Source organism: Diabrotica undecimpunctata, chromosome 7 (assembly GCF_040954645.1).
Source record: "Diabrotica undecimpunctata isolate CICGRU chromosome 7, icDiaUnde3, whole genome shotgun sequence".
Lineage (NCBI taxonomy): Eukaryota > Metazoa > Arthropoda > Insecta > Coleoptera > Chrysomelidae > Diabrotica > Diabrotica undecimpunctata.
Genome location: NC_092809.1, coordinates 148,425,263 through 148,442,829, shown reverse-complemented (window position 1 = coordinate 148,442,829; position 17,567 = coordinate 148,425,263). Strand labels below are relative to the sequence as shown.

Here is a 17,567-nt window from a genome sequence, read left to right as displayed (position 1 = left end):
TACGTAGACTTACAAAAAGCATATGACAGTGTACCCCTAAGTAAATTATGGTCAACCCTACAGCAAACCAGCATTAAGCATGGTCTCATCAAAGCAGTCCAAAGTCTGTATAATGGAACGACTGCAAAAATTAAAACTGGATCAAGGATATCTGAAGGATTTAAGGTCACGAAAGGACTAAAGCAGGGTTGCTGTATTTCGCCTACCCTTTTCAAAATTTATCTTGAACAAGCACTCAAGCTGTGGAAAAGAAAATGTAATGGCATGGGAATTCCTCTCAATGACGAGACTACACTGTACACCTTATGTTTCGCTGATGACCAAATACTGATTGCTCAGGATCATGACGACTTGAGTTACATGACTCGGAAGCTAATAGAAGAATATAACAAATGGGGTCTCGAAGTCAACATTAAGAAAACTGAAGCCATGTGTATTGGAGGGACAAAACAGCCCATTATATTAGACGATGGGGTAGAAATTAGAAACTGTGATGAATACAAGTACCTGGGTATGAAGATAACTCAAGATGGAACACTCGATGCTGCTATAAAAGACAGAAACATACAGGGTAGAAAAGCCATATCCATGATGAACGGAATTCTGTGGGACCAAACAATATCTAAAGCGAACAAACAACTCATATACAACACCATACTTAAAAGTGTAATCACATATGGCAGCGAAGTTTGGCAAATGAAACAAAGAACAGAGAAACTGTTACTAGCAACAGAAATGGACTTCTGGAGAAGAGCAGCAGGAAAATCAAGAAGAGATCGGATACCAAATGAGAGAATACGTGAAATGATGGGAGTCAAGCATACAATAGTTGATGACATAAAAACAAAACAGTTAATATGGTACGGCCATGTACAGAGAATGCCAGATGACAGGATTCCAAAACAGATTTTGACGTGGACACAAGGGAGAAGGAAAAGAGGAAGGCCGAGAAAAAGCTGGAGAGAGGGAATTGAAAAAGAACTAGAGGAAAGAGAAATCCCTCCAGGCCTATGGCTGAATAGAGAAGAATGGCGGTTAGGAGTCGGAAGGCGTCGGAGAACGCTGTAAACCGATAGTAGTAGTAATAATGTAAAGACCTCCATAGTAACGAAAATTATTTCTTGACTCCAATCTCTTGTCTACAATAATAGTAGACTTAATTTTCAATTATCCGCCCTACACACAATTCGTTTTTTGTTTAATGTGATGTATACACATCCACAGAGATTCTGTAATAAGTATTGCCTCGTTTGCAGTGTATAATAATGTTTTATATTCCATATAGTAGAACTCTAGGGGTAGTTTACCACCTGCCTGGGGTTGGTTAACTCGAACTCACTGGATACTCATAATTACTTTATTGGTTCTCTAAGTACAGTAATAGAGAGAGTACCCAGTTGACGGATGATAACACTAGCTTCGACTGTTCACTCTTAATTCTTAATAATAATAATAATGATCTACTCCCGTTATTTTCCAGCTATTTAACTCACGCGCGTTTGTTTATATAATAATGTTTTACTAATATAATTTGTACACAATATCAACAAAGCTTTTGATTACATAACAAATTTCACTAGGTCAGCGCGTGTTCCAGCACACGCAAGGAGATCAAGATAAAAATACGGGCAGCTAAAGAGAAGTGGTACAACGACAAATGATCAGAGATAGAAGAACTCCAGAGAAATCATGACAGTTTTGAATTGCACAAAAAACTTATACGGTATTAGCAGGTATAAGACGGTCCAACAATAGTAACACCCTGGTTGATACGTATGGTAAAATAATATCTGATATCATAGGCAAACTAAACAGATGGAGAGAATACGTCCAAGAATTGTTTGAGGACGACAGGACACAACAAGATAGCATGAACGATTGCGATGAACATGATATAGATCTAAATATAACTAAGGATGAAATAATACATGCAATAAATCTGGCAAAATCTGATAAAACTGCGGGGCCTGACACAATTCCAACTGAAATAATTAAATTAATATCAGAAGATCAGATCAATGTATTAGTAGACTTATATAATACGGGTATTATTCCGAGAGATTGGCTCAAATCAACATTTATTACATACATATAATGAGTCACACACTAAAAATATTCTTAAAAATTATCCATTTAAGAATTTTCAGAAAAGTGGAACAAGACGTCACTGAAACCCAATTTGGATTTAGGAATGCCATGGGTACACGAGAGGCAGTATTTGGATTTAACGTCCTCATGCAAAGATGTATGGATGTAAACCAACCACTCTATGTTTGTTTTATTGATTACAATAAGGCGTTCGATAAGGTCCGACACAACCGTCTTATACAGTTACTTAAAGATAAACACATTGACAAAAAAGACTTAAGAATAATAACTCACCTCTACTTTAACCAAACAGCAAAAGTCAGAGTAGGCAAAGAACTTTCGGAGGAAGTAGAGACAAAAAGAGGCGTAAGGCAAGGTTGCATACTCTCCCCCTTATTGTTCAATCTATATTCGGAAGAAATAATTAAAAAATCACTCGAAAATGTAACAATTGGAATAAAAGTCAACGGCAGACCCATCAACAATATCAGATATGCCGATGATACTATACTAATTGCAGAGAATATACAAGATCTACAGACACTTTTAGATAATGTAGTAAATGCTAGTGAGGAAAGCGGACTAACGCTTAATGCTAATAAAACAAAATTTATGACAATTCCCAAAACACAACAACAAGACATTTTAAACATAAGAGGGGTTCCAATAGAAAAAGTAAAAAAATACAAATACAATTATTAATGAAAATAAAGAGTATACAGAAGAAATAAAAATGAGAATTGGACAAGCTAGAGCAACATTTAATAAGATGAGAAAAGTATTATGCAGTAGAGACCTTAGTTTGCAACTCAAAATAAGAATATTACGTTCATATGTGTTTTCGGTGCTGCTGTATGGGGTGGAGGCCTGTACCTTAAAGAAAGAGGTGAGCGATCGACTTGAAGCATTCGAGATGTGGACTTACCGAAGAATATTAAAAATAAGTTGGGTAGACCGAATAACAAATGTTGAGGTCCTCAGAAAGATGACAAAGGAAATGGAAATCATGAATACGATTAAGATAAGAAAGTTACAATATCTCGGCCACGTTATAAGTGGGGATAAATATGTGTTGCTACAAACCATAATGCAGGGAAAACGAAGTATTGGAAGAAGACGCATCTCCACTAATGTCTAGAGCCTGACCCACTACCATCGAGCAAAAAGTCTTTGTCTTTTTGCTCGATGCCCACTACTCTGAGCCGCGTAATGTAGGTTGCCTATTATGAATTTGAATCGGGGAAATTACTGACAGACTTACGCATGACGTCCGACATCGGATAATCATTTTTGACTAAAATAGATGTTAATCATTATTTTTCTTTCAAAACGAATTGTCATTACAACAAGCGATTTTAGTTCTATCATATAATGATTTAATGACTCCCTTTTAAACATTTATGTTATGATTTGATTTATAATTTAGATATATGTTCATATGTGTTGGTTTTTGTATACATGAGTCCCATATCCACTATTTTTGTTTGAGATTAAAACATCCAGAAAAGGCAACGATTTATTTTATTTCTTTTCCATTGTAAGTTTTATTGACTCCTCCTTTTTATCTTTTATTTATATTAATCAGAAGTGTGTCCAACAGATCATCTACATATTTCCAACGTATTGTGGACTTTAAATTTTGATTAGTAATATTTGTTTTGAAATTTTCCATCAATATATTAGCTAATAATGGATTTAAAGCACAGCCCAAAAATTTTTGTTTAGATGAAAATAAGTGTTGTCAGTAGATAATGTCAACAGTTCCGTTATAGCTGACACATTTAATTTGGCTCTAGTTGTTAATCTATCATTTTGTAATTTAGTCCTAAATTGTTTTCACAGTTTCATCTAATGGTACATTTATATATAGACTATTTATTTATATAAAAACTTACTTAGAAAATATTACGTATTATACAAATCAATGTACCAAATTATATTAACATTTAAAAAATAAAGATAATTTTAATGAAATTTGTGATTTTTTTTTTATCTAATCGTTGTTTTATTTAAGTTAAGCATAGCCCCAGATATACAGATCCCTGTTTATAGTAATAACTTCAGTTTGTTTTTGAATAATACATCTACAAAAAAGGTGCTACATATTTGATTCATTCATGCGTAGTAATGTGCTTTTTTTGGCTTGCTTAAAAACGTTTTAGAGACCTTTTCTTTGTAATATCAATAAATGAATAATTTCTCCGTTTCGAAATACATTATTCAGCACAGTTATATAAAAATTATTTATTAAATGATGGTTAGTTCCTCGAAAAGCTCTGGCTTTTAATATTTTTTGTTGCGTATATGAACATATATCTAAATTATAAATCAAATCCCAACATAAATGTTAAAAAGGGAGTCATTAAATCATTATATGATAGAACTAAAATTGCCTGTTCTAATAACAATCCGTTTTTAGAAGAGAAATAATTATTATAACATCTATTTGAGTAAAAAATGATTATCCGATGTCGGACGTCATGCATGCGTAAGTCAGTAATTTTCCCGATTCAAATTCATAATAGGCAACCTACATTACGCGGCTCAGGCTCTAGACATTAGTCGCATCTCCTAGCTCAACAATCTGAGAAAGTGGTATAATTGCAATTCCGTCGACTTGTTCAGAGCTGCAATCTCAAAAGTGAAAATAGCTGTGATGATTACCAACCTCCTTAGAGGAGAAGGTACCTAAAGAAGAAAGAATTAGGTAATATTTGTAGATTTATATACTTTTCATTTCACGAGATTTATGCTTAAGTACTTTTTGTTATTAGATTGTATTTTTTGACTAAATACTGTTGTTTTGTATTTTTAATATGAAACATTCTATACAGGGGACGGCACATTAGGTCTGTGCACAAGGCATGAGCAAAAAGACAAAAAAAAGACATCGTCTTTTTGATGGCACAAGGGCGGCCGACTCCCTAGAATCGGCCTTACTTGTCCATTGTTTAGTTTTAAGTTTAACTGTTGCCTTCGAATGCAAATTTACTCATTGTTTTTCAGATTTACCTTTTATCCCCATTTTGTTCAATCAAGCTTCTTGTCATATATTCTAAGTCTTCGTATGTACGATTGCATTGTATTTGTGTTTAAACATTCATTGATTGAAAAACACTGTAAAGTCTATATCATCAATAATATTTATTAGCTTTAAACTAATTATACAATTCAAAAATAGAGTAAAAATGATTCACAGCATTTTAGTTTGTAGATATTCTAACCCTGAAACATAACTCACTTTTGATCAGTCTCGTAATCTGGTCCCCAGTAAATTTAATAACTGCTTTTTCGTTATCGAAGGCGGCGTCAAAACTGCTCATAGGACCACAACAATTAGTCATATACGCCCTATGCCTGCCACAGGCATTATCTAAAATATCTATTTCAAATTGGTATTTGGAACTATCTTCCGAAGGGCCGATTAATTGTACAGTAAAATAAAATATATTATCTTTATATAAAAAATATAGCCTGAACAGTTTCTTCCTGAATTTGATAATAAAACTTTCTTCAAGAATATCATCGAATAATACCAATTCAGTTTTCCAAAAAAAAGGTATTGCCACAATGTCCATCTGTAATAAATTCTCAGAATGGTTATTTGCAATATGCTCATAAAGTTGATCGAATGGTATTTTTTCATCACAATCAAGATGTTCATTTAATGGACAACTGAACGGAGAATAGATACATGTGGCTTCATGCTGCTTAATATCTGTATATTTCCCTAAAAACTTACATTTCTTGTTCTTACAAGGATAATTGAGATGCTGCATAATTTGAACAAGTGCATAATTTTGAGTGTTACCAAATCCTTGTTTACAAGTAGGACACTCTTTAACAATTTCTTTGCATTTGAGGCATATACTGTGACCTGTGATACATTGATGAATAGGGGGTACCATATATTCAAAACAAACCTAAAACAAAAACAAAATCATCAATACATCACAAACATGTATGCATAGTCAATTTGTATAAAATATGATGAAATATCGTCGCCTGAGAATTATACTGTTCCATCTCCTAAAACTCAATTTTACAGGAGAGCGTTTTTAAATTTAATGTAAAATATTTTTGATATTATTGAAAAATTGTTTTACAGATCATGATCACTGTTTGCATATTAAATTACTTTTTGTTATAGTGCTTTATTATTGCCAATTAAAACAACATTAACATGTAATACGGAAAAATTTATTTGGATATAGAACAAAAGGAACATTTAACTGAAATATTTGGGATATAGAACATGTATAGTGGATATAGAACTAACTAATTCTTAAAATGTTTTATTGGTGGTAACGACAAATTATCAAATAAAAACCAAAATTTATTAAATATATGACCGTAACTTAAACAAAAATACAATTATTAGGTGTACTAAAAAAACAATAATCTTCTATTTCTCGCTACTTTCCTTATTTGTCTATTTCTTGTGTTTTTCTTTGTTGCACATGATACTTGAATTGTGCTTCAAAACAACATTGTAAAACTCTTTATCAACTTCCAGCATGAACGGTATCATCTCTTCGAGATGCTTTTTCTTTAATTCAGGTAATTTTGGTGTTAAATTAACGAGTTGCAGCACTTCTGGTAAATTATTATGTATTTGACGTCGCGTTTTTTTAACGTTTTCCAGTTTAATTTCCTTAAGTGGCCCTTCATATAGTTCACCATATTTTATGATTAAAGGAAATTCTTTTTCGTATATCAGATGTTTCACTTTAGTGTAAGGTACGTTTCGATAGGATAATTTTTCTGATTCTGCTTGGTAATTTTTATAATCTGCAGTGATCATTTGAAAAAATTTAAATTTCATTTTCCACGAGTTTGGAATCTTCGTTAAAATTTTTAACAAACTTACGGGGCTCCAAATATCTACATTTTTTACAAATCTTTCTAAACTATGAGCTGCATCGACTTCTTGTACACAGCTGTGACCCGGTTCACCAAATTTCTGTTCTATTATTTTTATCTGACCTGAAGAATTGGATTGCAAAAAATGTTGCAAAGCAAATGTCATTATTGAATTTTTATTTTGAGGTACACAGCTGTCTGACCATAAAATTAATTTTTCAAGTGCAGGATTATCTAGTACTACTTTTTTAAGTATTTTAATCAAAGCACAAGAAATATGAAGTCCGCTTCTACCAGAAATCATTTCATGCCATAAGGCATTATATACGATCTTAGTTTTGTCGAAATGAGCAGTTAAATTATAAGAAGAAAATTTTGTTTTATAATAAAAATTGCTTACGTTAGATTTTGGTAGCGAAAAAACTTTTTGCAGATCAAAACATAAAACACCAACACATTTGCCCTCGGAGGATATAAATTTGTCTCGGTTTTTTTCCTGATGTACCAAATCTTTATTTTTCTTGTGAGTTTCAAATTTTAAAATATCTGCTTCAGTCGGATTAGTAAGAGAATTATATGCTGCACACTTATCACATATATCTTTCTTGGGACAAAAGAATGTCAAATTAAATTCAGTATTGAATATTGTCCGATACATATGATATTTGACTGGTTCTGATTCTTGAGTTTTGTATAGATCATACATTTTTTGTAAATTTAAATTTCTTTCCAAATATTGTCTGGTAGAACTCTGTCGACAATAGTGAGAGTCGACTCTTTGAAAAGAGTTAATATGTTCTCGTACTTTTTGTTTTTTTCCCTCGGTGATAGTTTTCTTCTGATGCCTGCCACGAATAGGGGAACGAACAATGCATCTAACATCATCTTTTACACTTTTAAAAAAGTAGTAAATCCTCTGTTTACTAATATTTAATGTATTAAAAAAGTAATGTTGGCAAACTCTTATTTTAACTCCACATACATAAAAAAAATATTGATATGAAAATGTTTTTTTGCTGGTTTCATTGTTTGTTCTTTTTCTTACTGATTCTTTTTGTCATCATTAAGAGACCAAAACTGTCTATGAATTGTATCTCTTTCGTCAGGAGTAATTTTAGCAGTACACTGTAGTACACAATTTTCAGATCGACATGTCTCTATTTTCACAGATTTCTTTTCCCTGGTCCGCTTCATTGTATCAACATATTCTTGTCCAGATTGTCGTTTATGTTTTCTTATATTTTGTTTCCAATCTGATGGTCTTCTTTTTCGTTTTCGACTAATCACCGCAGGTTTATTAACTTCTTCGTTAAGATACTCTTCTTCCTCTGCCATCTCAATTTGACTCTCAGGTAACTTTTGTAATTGAAGATTATTTTCTTTTTCTTCATAGTTTTTTGCCAATGCGTCTACTTCTTGCAGTGTGCTAAATTGTAAATTTTGTGTATCCATAGTGTTTAAAGTAACCATTTGTAAAACAACAACTTTTCCTTCATTTGGTGTCGCTTTAGGTCCGTGCTTATCTTGAGATGTTTCTTTACTAATGTTTTCTTTGTCGTTTTCGACATCCTCTTCGATAATATGCCACAAAGAGCTAAAATAAGATATTATTTAGTGGTATTATTTCTCAAAAAATTTAATGTAAGCTTACTTCCAAACGTCACTAGGACATGAAGAAGGCCTTGTTGGCGACGGTGAAAGTTTTGCACTCATTATAAACTGCAAAAAGAAATTGATTTAAATATCAATGTAGTAAGAAACACATGCAATTTGAATCAAAATTACAAAATTAAAAGGAACGAATTTGAAATATGACCACATTACTTTCTGAAACATTCATGCTAATCCATTGCTAATCCACCCCTGTACTACTCTATTCATATCAAAACACATACAACCCGTATTAGTAATTTAATAGTTACAAATACATAATAATGTGTAACATATTTCTTTTTATAATAATTATCAAGATTTTTTATTGATTTGAATAGGTTTAACTACATTTTATTCAATAAAATATCCGTGTCTATGAAAATTTTGAGGTTAGGTAATATTGCAAATTCGTTTAATAAGGATGATTAAATCAACACAATAATATTAAACGTACTTACTTAAATTGTTTCAGGAATACCCACTACTATTTAGTTTAAATACATTTTCTTACTATTCACTTTTTACAAAAAACAATAGATCATTTACCAACATGCCATGATGTACATACACGTACAGTCCGGTATTAAGCACATTATGCGTAATGGATATAGAACACTATAATTCTAGTAACGTATTTATTCTAAAAGTTAAAGAGGATATAGAACAAAATAATTTTAAAAATATTTTGAGGCATACGGGATATAGAACTAAATGTTACTGAAAACTTTTAATTGGTTCTGAATATTATCATCATTTCAATGGATATAGAACAAGCTAATTTTTACAAAAATTTCTATGTATATAACTCCAAACTGCCAAAAAGTGGATATAGAACAGTATAATTCTCAGGCGACGATATATTGTTACGTTTTTCTGTGGGTTCAGGAATTAAGTGAAATACGAAGTTTTGCATGCAGATGTATTATGGTGTGTATGTAAAAGTAAATCTTTATTTTATTTTTGATGTTTTGTCAGTAAATAACAATAAATGTCACCAAAACATTGACTGCGAGGTGGTAGTTGGTACATCTGACGTGTAAATATTAAAAAGAACAGGAGACATAACTGACTCTTGTGGTAAGGCGTTTTGCAGGTTTGTGAACTTACTGTTTTTCCCATTTAGGGGTACTTGGAAAAGTCTGTCACTTAGCATTTGGTTTATCAAACTGTTGAACGAATCAACCAGATGTAAAATAGAAATTGATGGCATCAGTATTGAACAAATATATATATATATATATATATATATATATATATATATATATTTAGGGATTCTACAGTATTCACTGCCTTCCCTCGCTCAACCGTTTCCATCTCTCTCTGTTGTTCCATTCTCCATCGTTTAGTCCTCTCTTACTCATGGCGTCGTCTACTTCGTTCCTCCAGGATTTTCGGGGTCGTCCTCTTTTCCTCCTTCCTATAGGGCTCCATTCGGTTATTCTCTTTATCCATCTGCTGTCGCTAGTTCTTCTTACATGTCCATACCACTTTAGTCTTTTTTGTTCTATATATGTTAGTATGTCTGTTTCTATTGATGTTCTTTGCTTTATTTCGTCATTACTTCTCCTATCCATTCTTGTTACTCTGCAGCATCTTCGCAGGTATTCCATCTCTGTTGCTACTATCTTACTGCTGTTTTTCTTGTTTATGATCCAATTTTCAGCCCCATATGTCATATTACTTTGCACTAATGTTTTATAAATCTGCGTTTTTGTCTTCATATTTAGGTGTCTATCCCACCACACTGAGTTAAGTTGTCGGATTGCTGTTCTTGTTTGTCCTAATCTTTGTGTAATTTCTTCCTCTGTTGTTGCCTTTTTCGTGATTATAAACCCCAGGTATTTGAATTTATCCTTTCCTTTGATTGTTACGTTGTCATCAATCTGTAGATCTTCTATGTCTTCTTCACTTGTAGATAGGTACTCTGTTTTCGCGAGGTTAATATCTAGGCCAGCCTTGGTATATTCTTCTTGTAGTTTCTTCATCATGTAGCTGAGGTCGTCTTGGTCTTGTGCAATCACTACTTGATCGTGTGCAAAACTTAATGTATATAGGTATTCGTTCCGTACCGGTACTCCCATGCCTTCGCATTTTCTTTTCCATGTAGTCAAGGCTTTCTCTAAGTATATTTTGAATAGGGTTGGAGATGTGGAACAACCCTGCAGGAGCCCTTTTGTTGTGGTGAAGTCTCCTATGATTCTTGTTCCCATTTTATTGGACACTTTATTTTCTTTATACACAGCTTTTGTAGCTTCTATAAGTTCCGTTCTATAATTGAACAAATAATAGAAATAAAATGCCTGGGAATTAAACTGTCTAGCTATGGAGACCTAGACAAAGAAGTGAGAGATCAAGTACAAAAAGCAAATAAACTAGCAGGATGCCTTAATAACACTATATGGCGAAACAGACGCATTGACCCTGAGATGAAATCAAGAATTTATAAAGCCAGTATAAGACCAATACTGACTACTGGAAACGGCAGAGATGAGAGTACTGAGATAAATTACAGGAAATACGCTGAGAGATGGAAAGAGAAGTGAAGACATTAGAAGAAAATGTAACGTACAGTCTATAAATGAATGGACACAAAATAGAAAAAAAAAATAATGGAATAACCACATAAGCAGAATAGAGTAGACCCGTGTCTTCAAAATAGTAAGAGATAAGTTACCAATCGGCAGAAGTATTGGACGACCGCGCAAAAGATGGTGTGACAACCTTCCATAGATGTATTAATAATATTAAATATAATTAGATTGTAATTTCTAGATTTTGCGTGTCCATTACACTGAAAACCGAGTCAGGGCTTTCACCCGAAATTCCAGAAAAATATCGCTAGTAAATCATTTATACAGCGCCAGGTAGAATTTTCGAGATATTACAGGACCGTAATAATTACAGTCACAGTAGAACAAGGAACGAAATCGACTACATCATAAGTGACAAAAAACAAATAATTAAAGATGTAACAGTACTCCAACAAGTTCACCACAAGCAGTGACAAAAGAGAAAAAAACAATGATTAAAAATAAATCTCATGGTATCTGGACACCCCCATTAGATATCAACCAATATCAGGCACATATCAACAATAAGCTACTACTGCATGAAACCTCCGAGAACGACCTTAAGGACTTGAATAATTGCATCATAAACGCCTTACAAGAAAGTCACCGGGTGCACTGTCCTAAAAGAAAATCAGATAGTAAAATAAGTCCATATAATGAAACGCTACTAGATCAAAGAAGACAAATGAGAAGCGATAAGAATGCAGACAGCCACACTCTAAGAGAAATGAATAAAACTGTTTCGAAGGCAATCAGGAGAGATTTAAGGAAATTTAAAACCGATAATATTAAACGTACTATACAGGAAAATAACAGCTTAAAAGTTAGATAGATATTCAAATTGTACTTTACAGAAATATTATTATACGAAAGGTATTACCCCTAACGGTACAGTTATAAATAATTTTATATACTTAGATGATATTGTACTTCTAGCGAAGGCATGCAAGGCCTGTTAAACTGCGTGCGTACAAGAGTAAAGAGAGTTGAACATTAAAAAAATTGTTGAAAGTTGCTACCGTAAACAAGCAAAAGAATGTATTAGGTGTTTTTGGAATTTGCCGGACAGTCCATAAGAGGCGTTCAGTAACACAAACATTTGGCCTCGCACTTAATTAAAACGGAGACCACATTCAAGATATAAGGCCCTAAATAGAACAAGTTCGATCCACTTTTATAAACATACGTTTATGGAACTACAAACATACGTTTATGGACTCGTATTCTCAAATGTATAAAGTCCAAGCATGGACACTTAAGGATGTCATGTGTAAGAAACTGGAAGTCTTTGACGTGGGGACCTACAGGTGCATACTGAGGATTTCATGAATCGACAGAGCCCCCACGCAAATAAACAAATGAGAATTCTTCGCACATACTCGTACACTGAGTAATGCAAAACACTAAGTACAACAGTTTGGTGATAAAATGAGCCCAGATCGTTGCAGAATTTCTTTCCTATAGAAGTTACGACCATGCTATGGAACCAACAGAACAACACGTTTCAAAAGGGCTGTAGACTAAGTCTAAATAGTGCTCACGATTGCCTATGTTCAATAAAATATGACAAACTAAAAACGAAAAAATACATAAAAATAAGGATAAACTGTGTGCGGATTCAACAAATTATGTACCATTACGAATTAATAGTAATTAAATTAACACGAACTATTCCTTCGATAGCTCTGGTAAGATAAATGGATCGGGTGAATACAGGGGAGGAAAAATGTAATGATTAATTTATACAACCATATTTGAATTTAGACAAACTGTATGTGAATATTTTTTCCATCCACTGTTAGTTAGTCAAAATTTAACCAACGTAGCAAAAAATAATCAGTAAATTTAGTACACAGTTGGGACTAAGATCAACCAACCGAGTATACCTGTATCTAAGCATGTTACATTGTTTTCATTCCTAAAATGTTCTACATCTTTTTTAAAATGCTAAATGATTAAAATCTTTTTATTTTACAAAATAAAGACAAAACTTACCAGGCATTCTACTTCCTTTAGGAGAATATCATTCATGTTATTACTTGACTCTTCATCATCAGTATCACTAAACTCTATTTCTTCATCATCCTCTTTGAAAATTTCAATTCTGGCTACTATTGAAGTAGGATCATTTAAAATATTCTTCAAGTCAGTTTTTTCAAGTGGTGTCGTTAAATTAATTTTATTTTGGATTTCATGCGCACAAGACCTATTTCCATTTTCCAAAATTAGTTTGTAGGAAACATCTTCATCTAGGTCATTACCAATATAAGAGACTGTACAAAAAAATAGTTGTCTCTTTGGATCGCTTGAACGATTAACTAAATATAATTCTTCTCCATAAGGCAAAAGATAATTTTCGTTGTGACTATTGACAAAGTCCACCTCAAAAGGATGTTCACTAAGAATAAACATTTTATGTTTCTGAGAAAAGTGGTCTAATAAATCATTAACAGAGCCTTTCCAATCACATGTTGTATTTGTATTCATTGGACATTGATACTTTCTGAAACTACATGAATCTTCATGTCTTTCCATGTCTTTAGGAAATAGATTTTCAAGACATCCATATTCGTTGTTGCAACAGGGGAATTTTATATTTTGTGCCACTGCTTCATAAGCTTCATTTCGTATCCCTTTTTCAGGGTATTTGCAACGACCACAGCTAGAGCCCTTTGGATAGCAATAGACTGGAAATCGAGAAAGAACTCTTTGGCATTGTGCACAGAGAAGGTTAGGCAAAACCTCTGTTGGTATATAATTTGAAGTTACGGACATACTGATTAAAAATCTAAAAACAAAAAAAAATCAGTAAAAAGAATAATTCTTTCATTTAAAATTAATTACATATATATATATATATATATATATATATATATATATATATATATATATATATATATATATATATATTATATATATATATATATATATATATATATATATATATATATATATATATAAAGGAAAAGACAGTTAAGATTTCATTTCATGTACAGGGCGCCTGTGCATCCACTTATACATATTTCGGCCTAATAGGTCTCTTCAGAACGGCTTTCACAGTCGCTATGAACGTGAAAATAAATCTTTTCTGCCTTAGGAAGCAACTCTAACATGGCTTCGTATAGACGTAAATAGCGACATCTGATATTAAAATCCGTAAACTAATTTTCGAAACCAAATTCAGAATTTTGCTTTAATCTGTGCCTTCTAAGAATTGCAAGGCAAAACAGACGTTGATAAAGATGTTATTAGAGACATGGGGAATCTAAAAATTGCATTCCACAACATATCTCCTCAACTAAGCAAAATTCTTAGCGAATTAGTTTCTAGTACTCATATAGAGTAGACAGTTAAGATCAGTTAAGACAGAGCGATTGTGAAAGCCGTTCTGAGGAGGCCTATTAGGTCTTTTCCTTTTTATTCTGATATACTCTGTATGAGTACTAGAAACCAATTCGCTAAGAATTTAATTATGAATTATTGCTATTATTTGAAGAAATCTTTAATGCCCATATTTGTAACCATTGAACCCATTGAAACTGTTGTTTCCTTATCATTTACTTGCACTCTGCAAAATTTATTAGAAAAGAAAAATAATTTATTATTAATAAGCTTTATAATTTTCATCTATATGTGAGATTGAAAAGGTAGCTACATTAAATTTTTTTAGTGTTTTAGAGTTTTTGAAACAATTGAAAATACCTCATGCTGCTTATGGGAATAGATTTGCATTAATGGTTTTGGAATGTGTGTTCATTTCAGTCATTAATTATTTTAGAATACAACTGTTTCTCCCCAATGCAAATAAATTTCTGACCCAAGGCTAATTTATTGTAAGTTATAGTATGCAAAATTTGGGAACAAACTATCTATAATTCACCAGTTTCAAAAATCTTCTGAATTTACAGTATGAACTTCCATTTTTATGTCAAAAAGACACAAATGTATTCCATCAAAGTGAGAGAAAAAAATTACGGAATATATAAATATATTTTGTTCAAAATAGTCATTATGGTAGTCCTTTCCTTATTTTGAATTTTTCCCTTTATAGAAGGACCAATTTAATGTAAGTAGCAGTATTTGAATATAGGCAACAATATGAGGAACATTAAAAAAAATATATTAAGATAAGAGATAAATAACATTAACATAAAATATTTTCTATATTATATTCTCCAGGAAACATGTACTTCCCCTGATATAACTAAAAACAGAAAGTATGATAATTGCTAATAAATCAAACTTTTATAAGGATATCACTAATACCAGAATTTCTTAAAATATATTGGATATCTTTCTCTAAACCTCTAAGATGTTTTATTTAAAAAAAAATACACTGACAGTATTAAAAATAGATGTCTGAGTAATAAAATGATAAAATGTTGGATATTATTTATCTTATTTTTTTTTATTTATACATACATTCATTATTTATACATACATTATTTTTATAGTATATAAAATTTAATAATGAAACAAATGATATATTTACCGTTTTCAAGTATTACTTAGTACAATAATATTTTATACTTCAGATGCTGAACACAACTTCAAATTATTTTGCTTTTATCTACAAAGAAAAATAAAAAAACAGTCAACAAGTTGGTATGTGGCCAGGTGATTGGCCAGGTGAGGTGATATGACATGACATGTGACATGTAGCATATAGCTGTTTGGCCTATAGTTTGTTTATTTGTCATCGTTTGTTTCTTTTACAAAAAATTACTAAATATATTAGGACGATTTTCACATTTGGTCCCATTGAAGATAGCTACAAAGGAGCTGTGAATTAAATTCACAAAACAAATTTTTGACGTTTGACTGTGTTGTCATGTCTTTATAATGTATATGTTGTAGGCTTTAATTATAAATCACATGCTATTTCCCGATTTATTAAAAAAACATGGCAACACAGTCAAGTGCCAACATTTCATTCTATAAACTTTAATTGACAGCTCAATTATAGCTATCTTCAATGGGACCAAATGTGAAAATCGTCCAATATATTATTATTTTCTACTTTGTTAATTTCGTGTTTAATAGAATGTAAGATAGTACAATAATCCGTAGGATAAAATAGATGTAGACGTTTTTCACATTTAGTCCCAATGAAGATAGCCTCAAATGAGCTGTCAATTAAGTTTCACAGAATGAAATATTGCGTTGGCAGTGTTGCCATGTCCTTATAATGATTACTTATGTTATTTGCTTCAAATATCAAGAGAGAAAGAAACCATTTAAAACGTACATTTTTATTATATTATTTTATGGATTCTGCAACTTGATAACTTATATAAAATACGAATGAATTAACAATTATTTTTTTTATATTAATTGTAGTTAAGCTGGATTTATTTTTGAATTGACGGACTATAAACATAGCCGCACTGGAAAAAGATCAACATATAATTTTGTGTACTCTCATTTATAAATGAACGTAAACGCATGACAGAACGTAACGTAAGTGAGACGGACGTTTGGCCAACTTTCATCTCTTACAGTGCGTTACTTTACTTGCGTCTGGCCAATCATAAGGAAGTATTTTGTGCTGTCAACCCACTCAGAAAAAGTGCCCCGCCCTCCATTTTCTAAAGTTGTTTATCAACATATTCGAATTCTGTTGATTATTTGTTACAATGGACGGTAAGTTAATAATTTATAAAATAATAATAAATAATAAGGGGATATCATAGTATCATGATACCAACTCTAGCCACTATTTCTACTCACGCGCAAAAATTCCACTCCATCGATTTATAAATTAAGATAATATTTACAGTTCGTTTGTTACGTCTCAAGTGCGTCTACGTCTACAGTCCATTAAACCATAAATCCAGCGCAGAGATTATCTCTGATCCAGCGTTAATTATTAGAACATTTTTTGACCCTTTGATAGGTTAGGTTAGCGGATAGATTTGGCAATAGTGTCAGAACCCTTAAACCACCAGTTGCCAGATTACAACAGATGTCTTTTTAACTTTATTATTTATACTGACATTTTAATATTTACTTCTACCCACTGTTTTAAAACTATTTACTTTTTCTTTTTTGGTAATTTTAAAGTATTCATCTTTAAATATCTTATTGCTTTTGATCGCATATTAAACGATGGCATTCTCAAGCTTCTGACGGGAAGTCTAGAGATGGACTACTCCAGATGATTCTAGAATAATACTTTTGGTACATACTTATATGCAGCGCTGTTATGAGTTGAGTTAGTAAATAAAATATTATCGTGCTGTAAATTTATAAATAAATATATTTATATAAATTAGAACCGCTTGTTTTATTTAAAAAACGGTACAATATACGGACTCCTTGTAAATGTTGGCCGTAAATAAAGTTTGGGGCCATCAGTAAAAAAATATTGAATCTCTCTCTCTCTCTCTCTCT

At 32.0% G+C, this 17,567-nt stretch overlaps 1 protein-coding gene across 1 annotated transcript in view; it reads right to left on the bottom strand.

Annotated features, from left to right (window-relative positions):
* Positions 1–5,208: 5,208 nt before the first annotated feature.
* The window catches only part of LOC140446667 (uncharacterized), a 39,222-nt gene continuing 26,863 nt past the window's right edge, over positions 5,209–17,567 (bottom strand). Inside the window, exons 6-8 of the mRNA XM_072539259.1 lie at positions 14,736–14,742; positions 13,170–13,962; positions 5,209–6,011 (exon numbers count right to left, since the gene is read on the bottom strand). Coding sequence (XP_072395360.1) covers positions 5,292–6,011; positions 13,170–13,962; positions 14,736–14,742 — 1,520 coding nt within the window. The 3' untranslated portion in view covers positions 5,209–5,291. The remainder of the gene's footprint in view (positions 6,012–13,169; positions 13,963–14,735; positions 14,743–17,567) is intronic.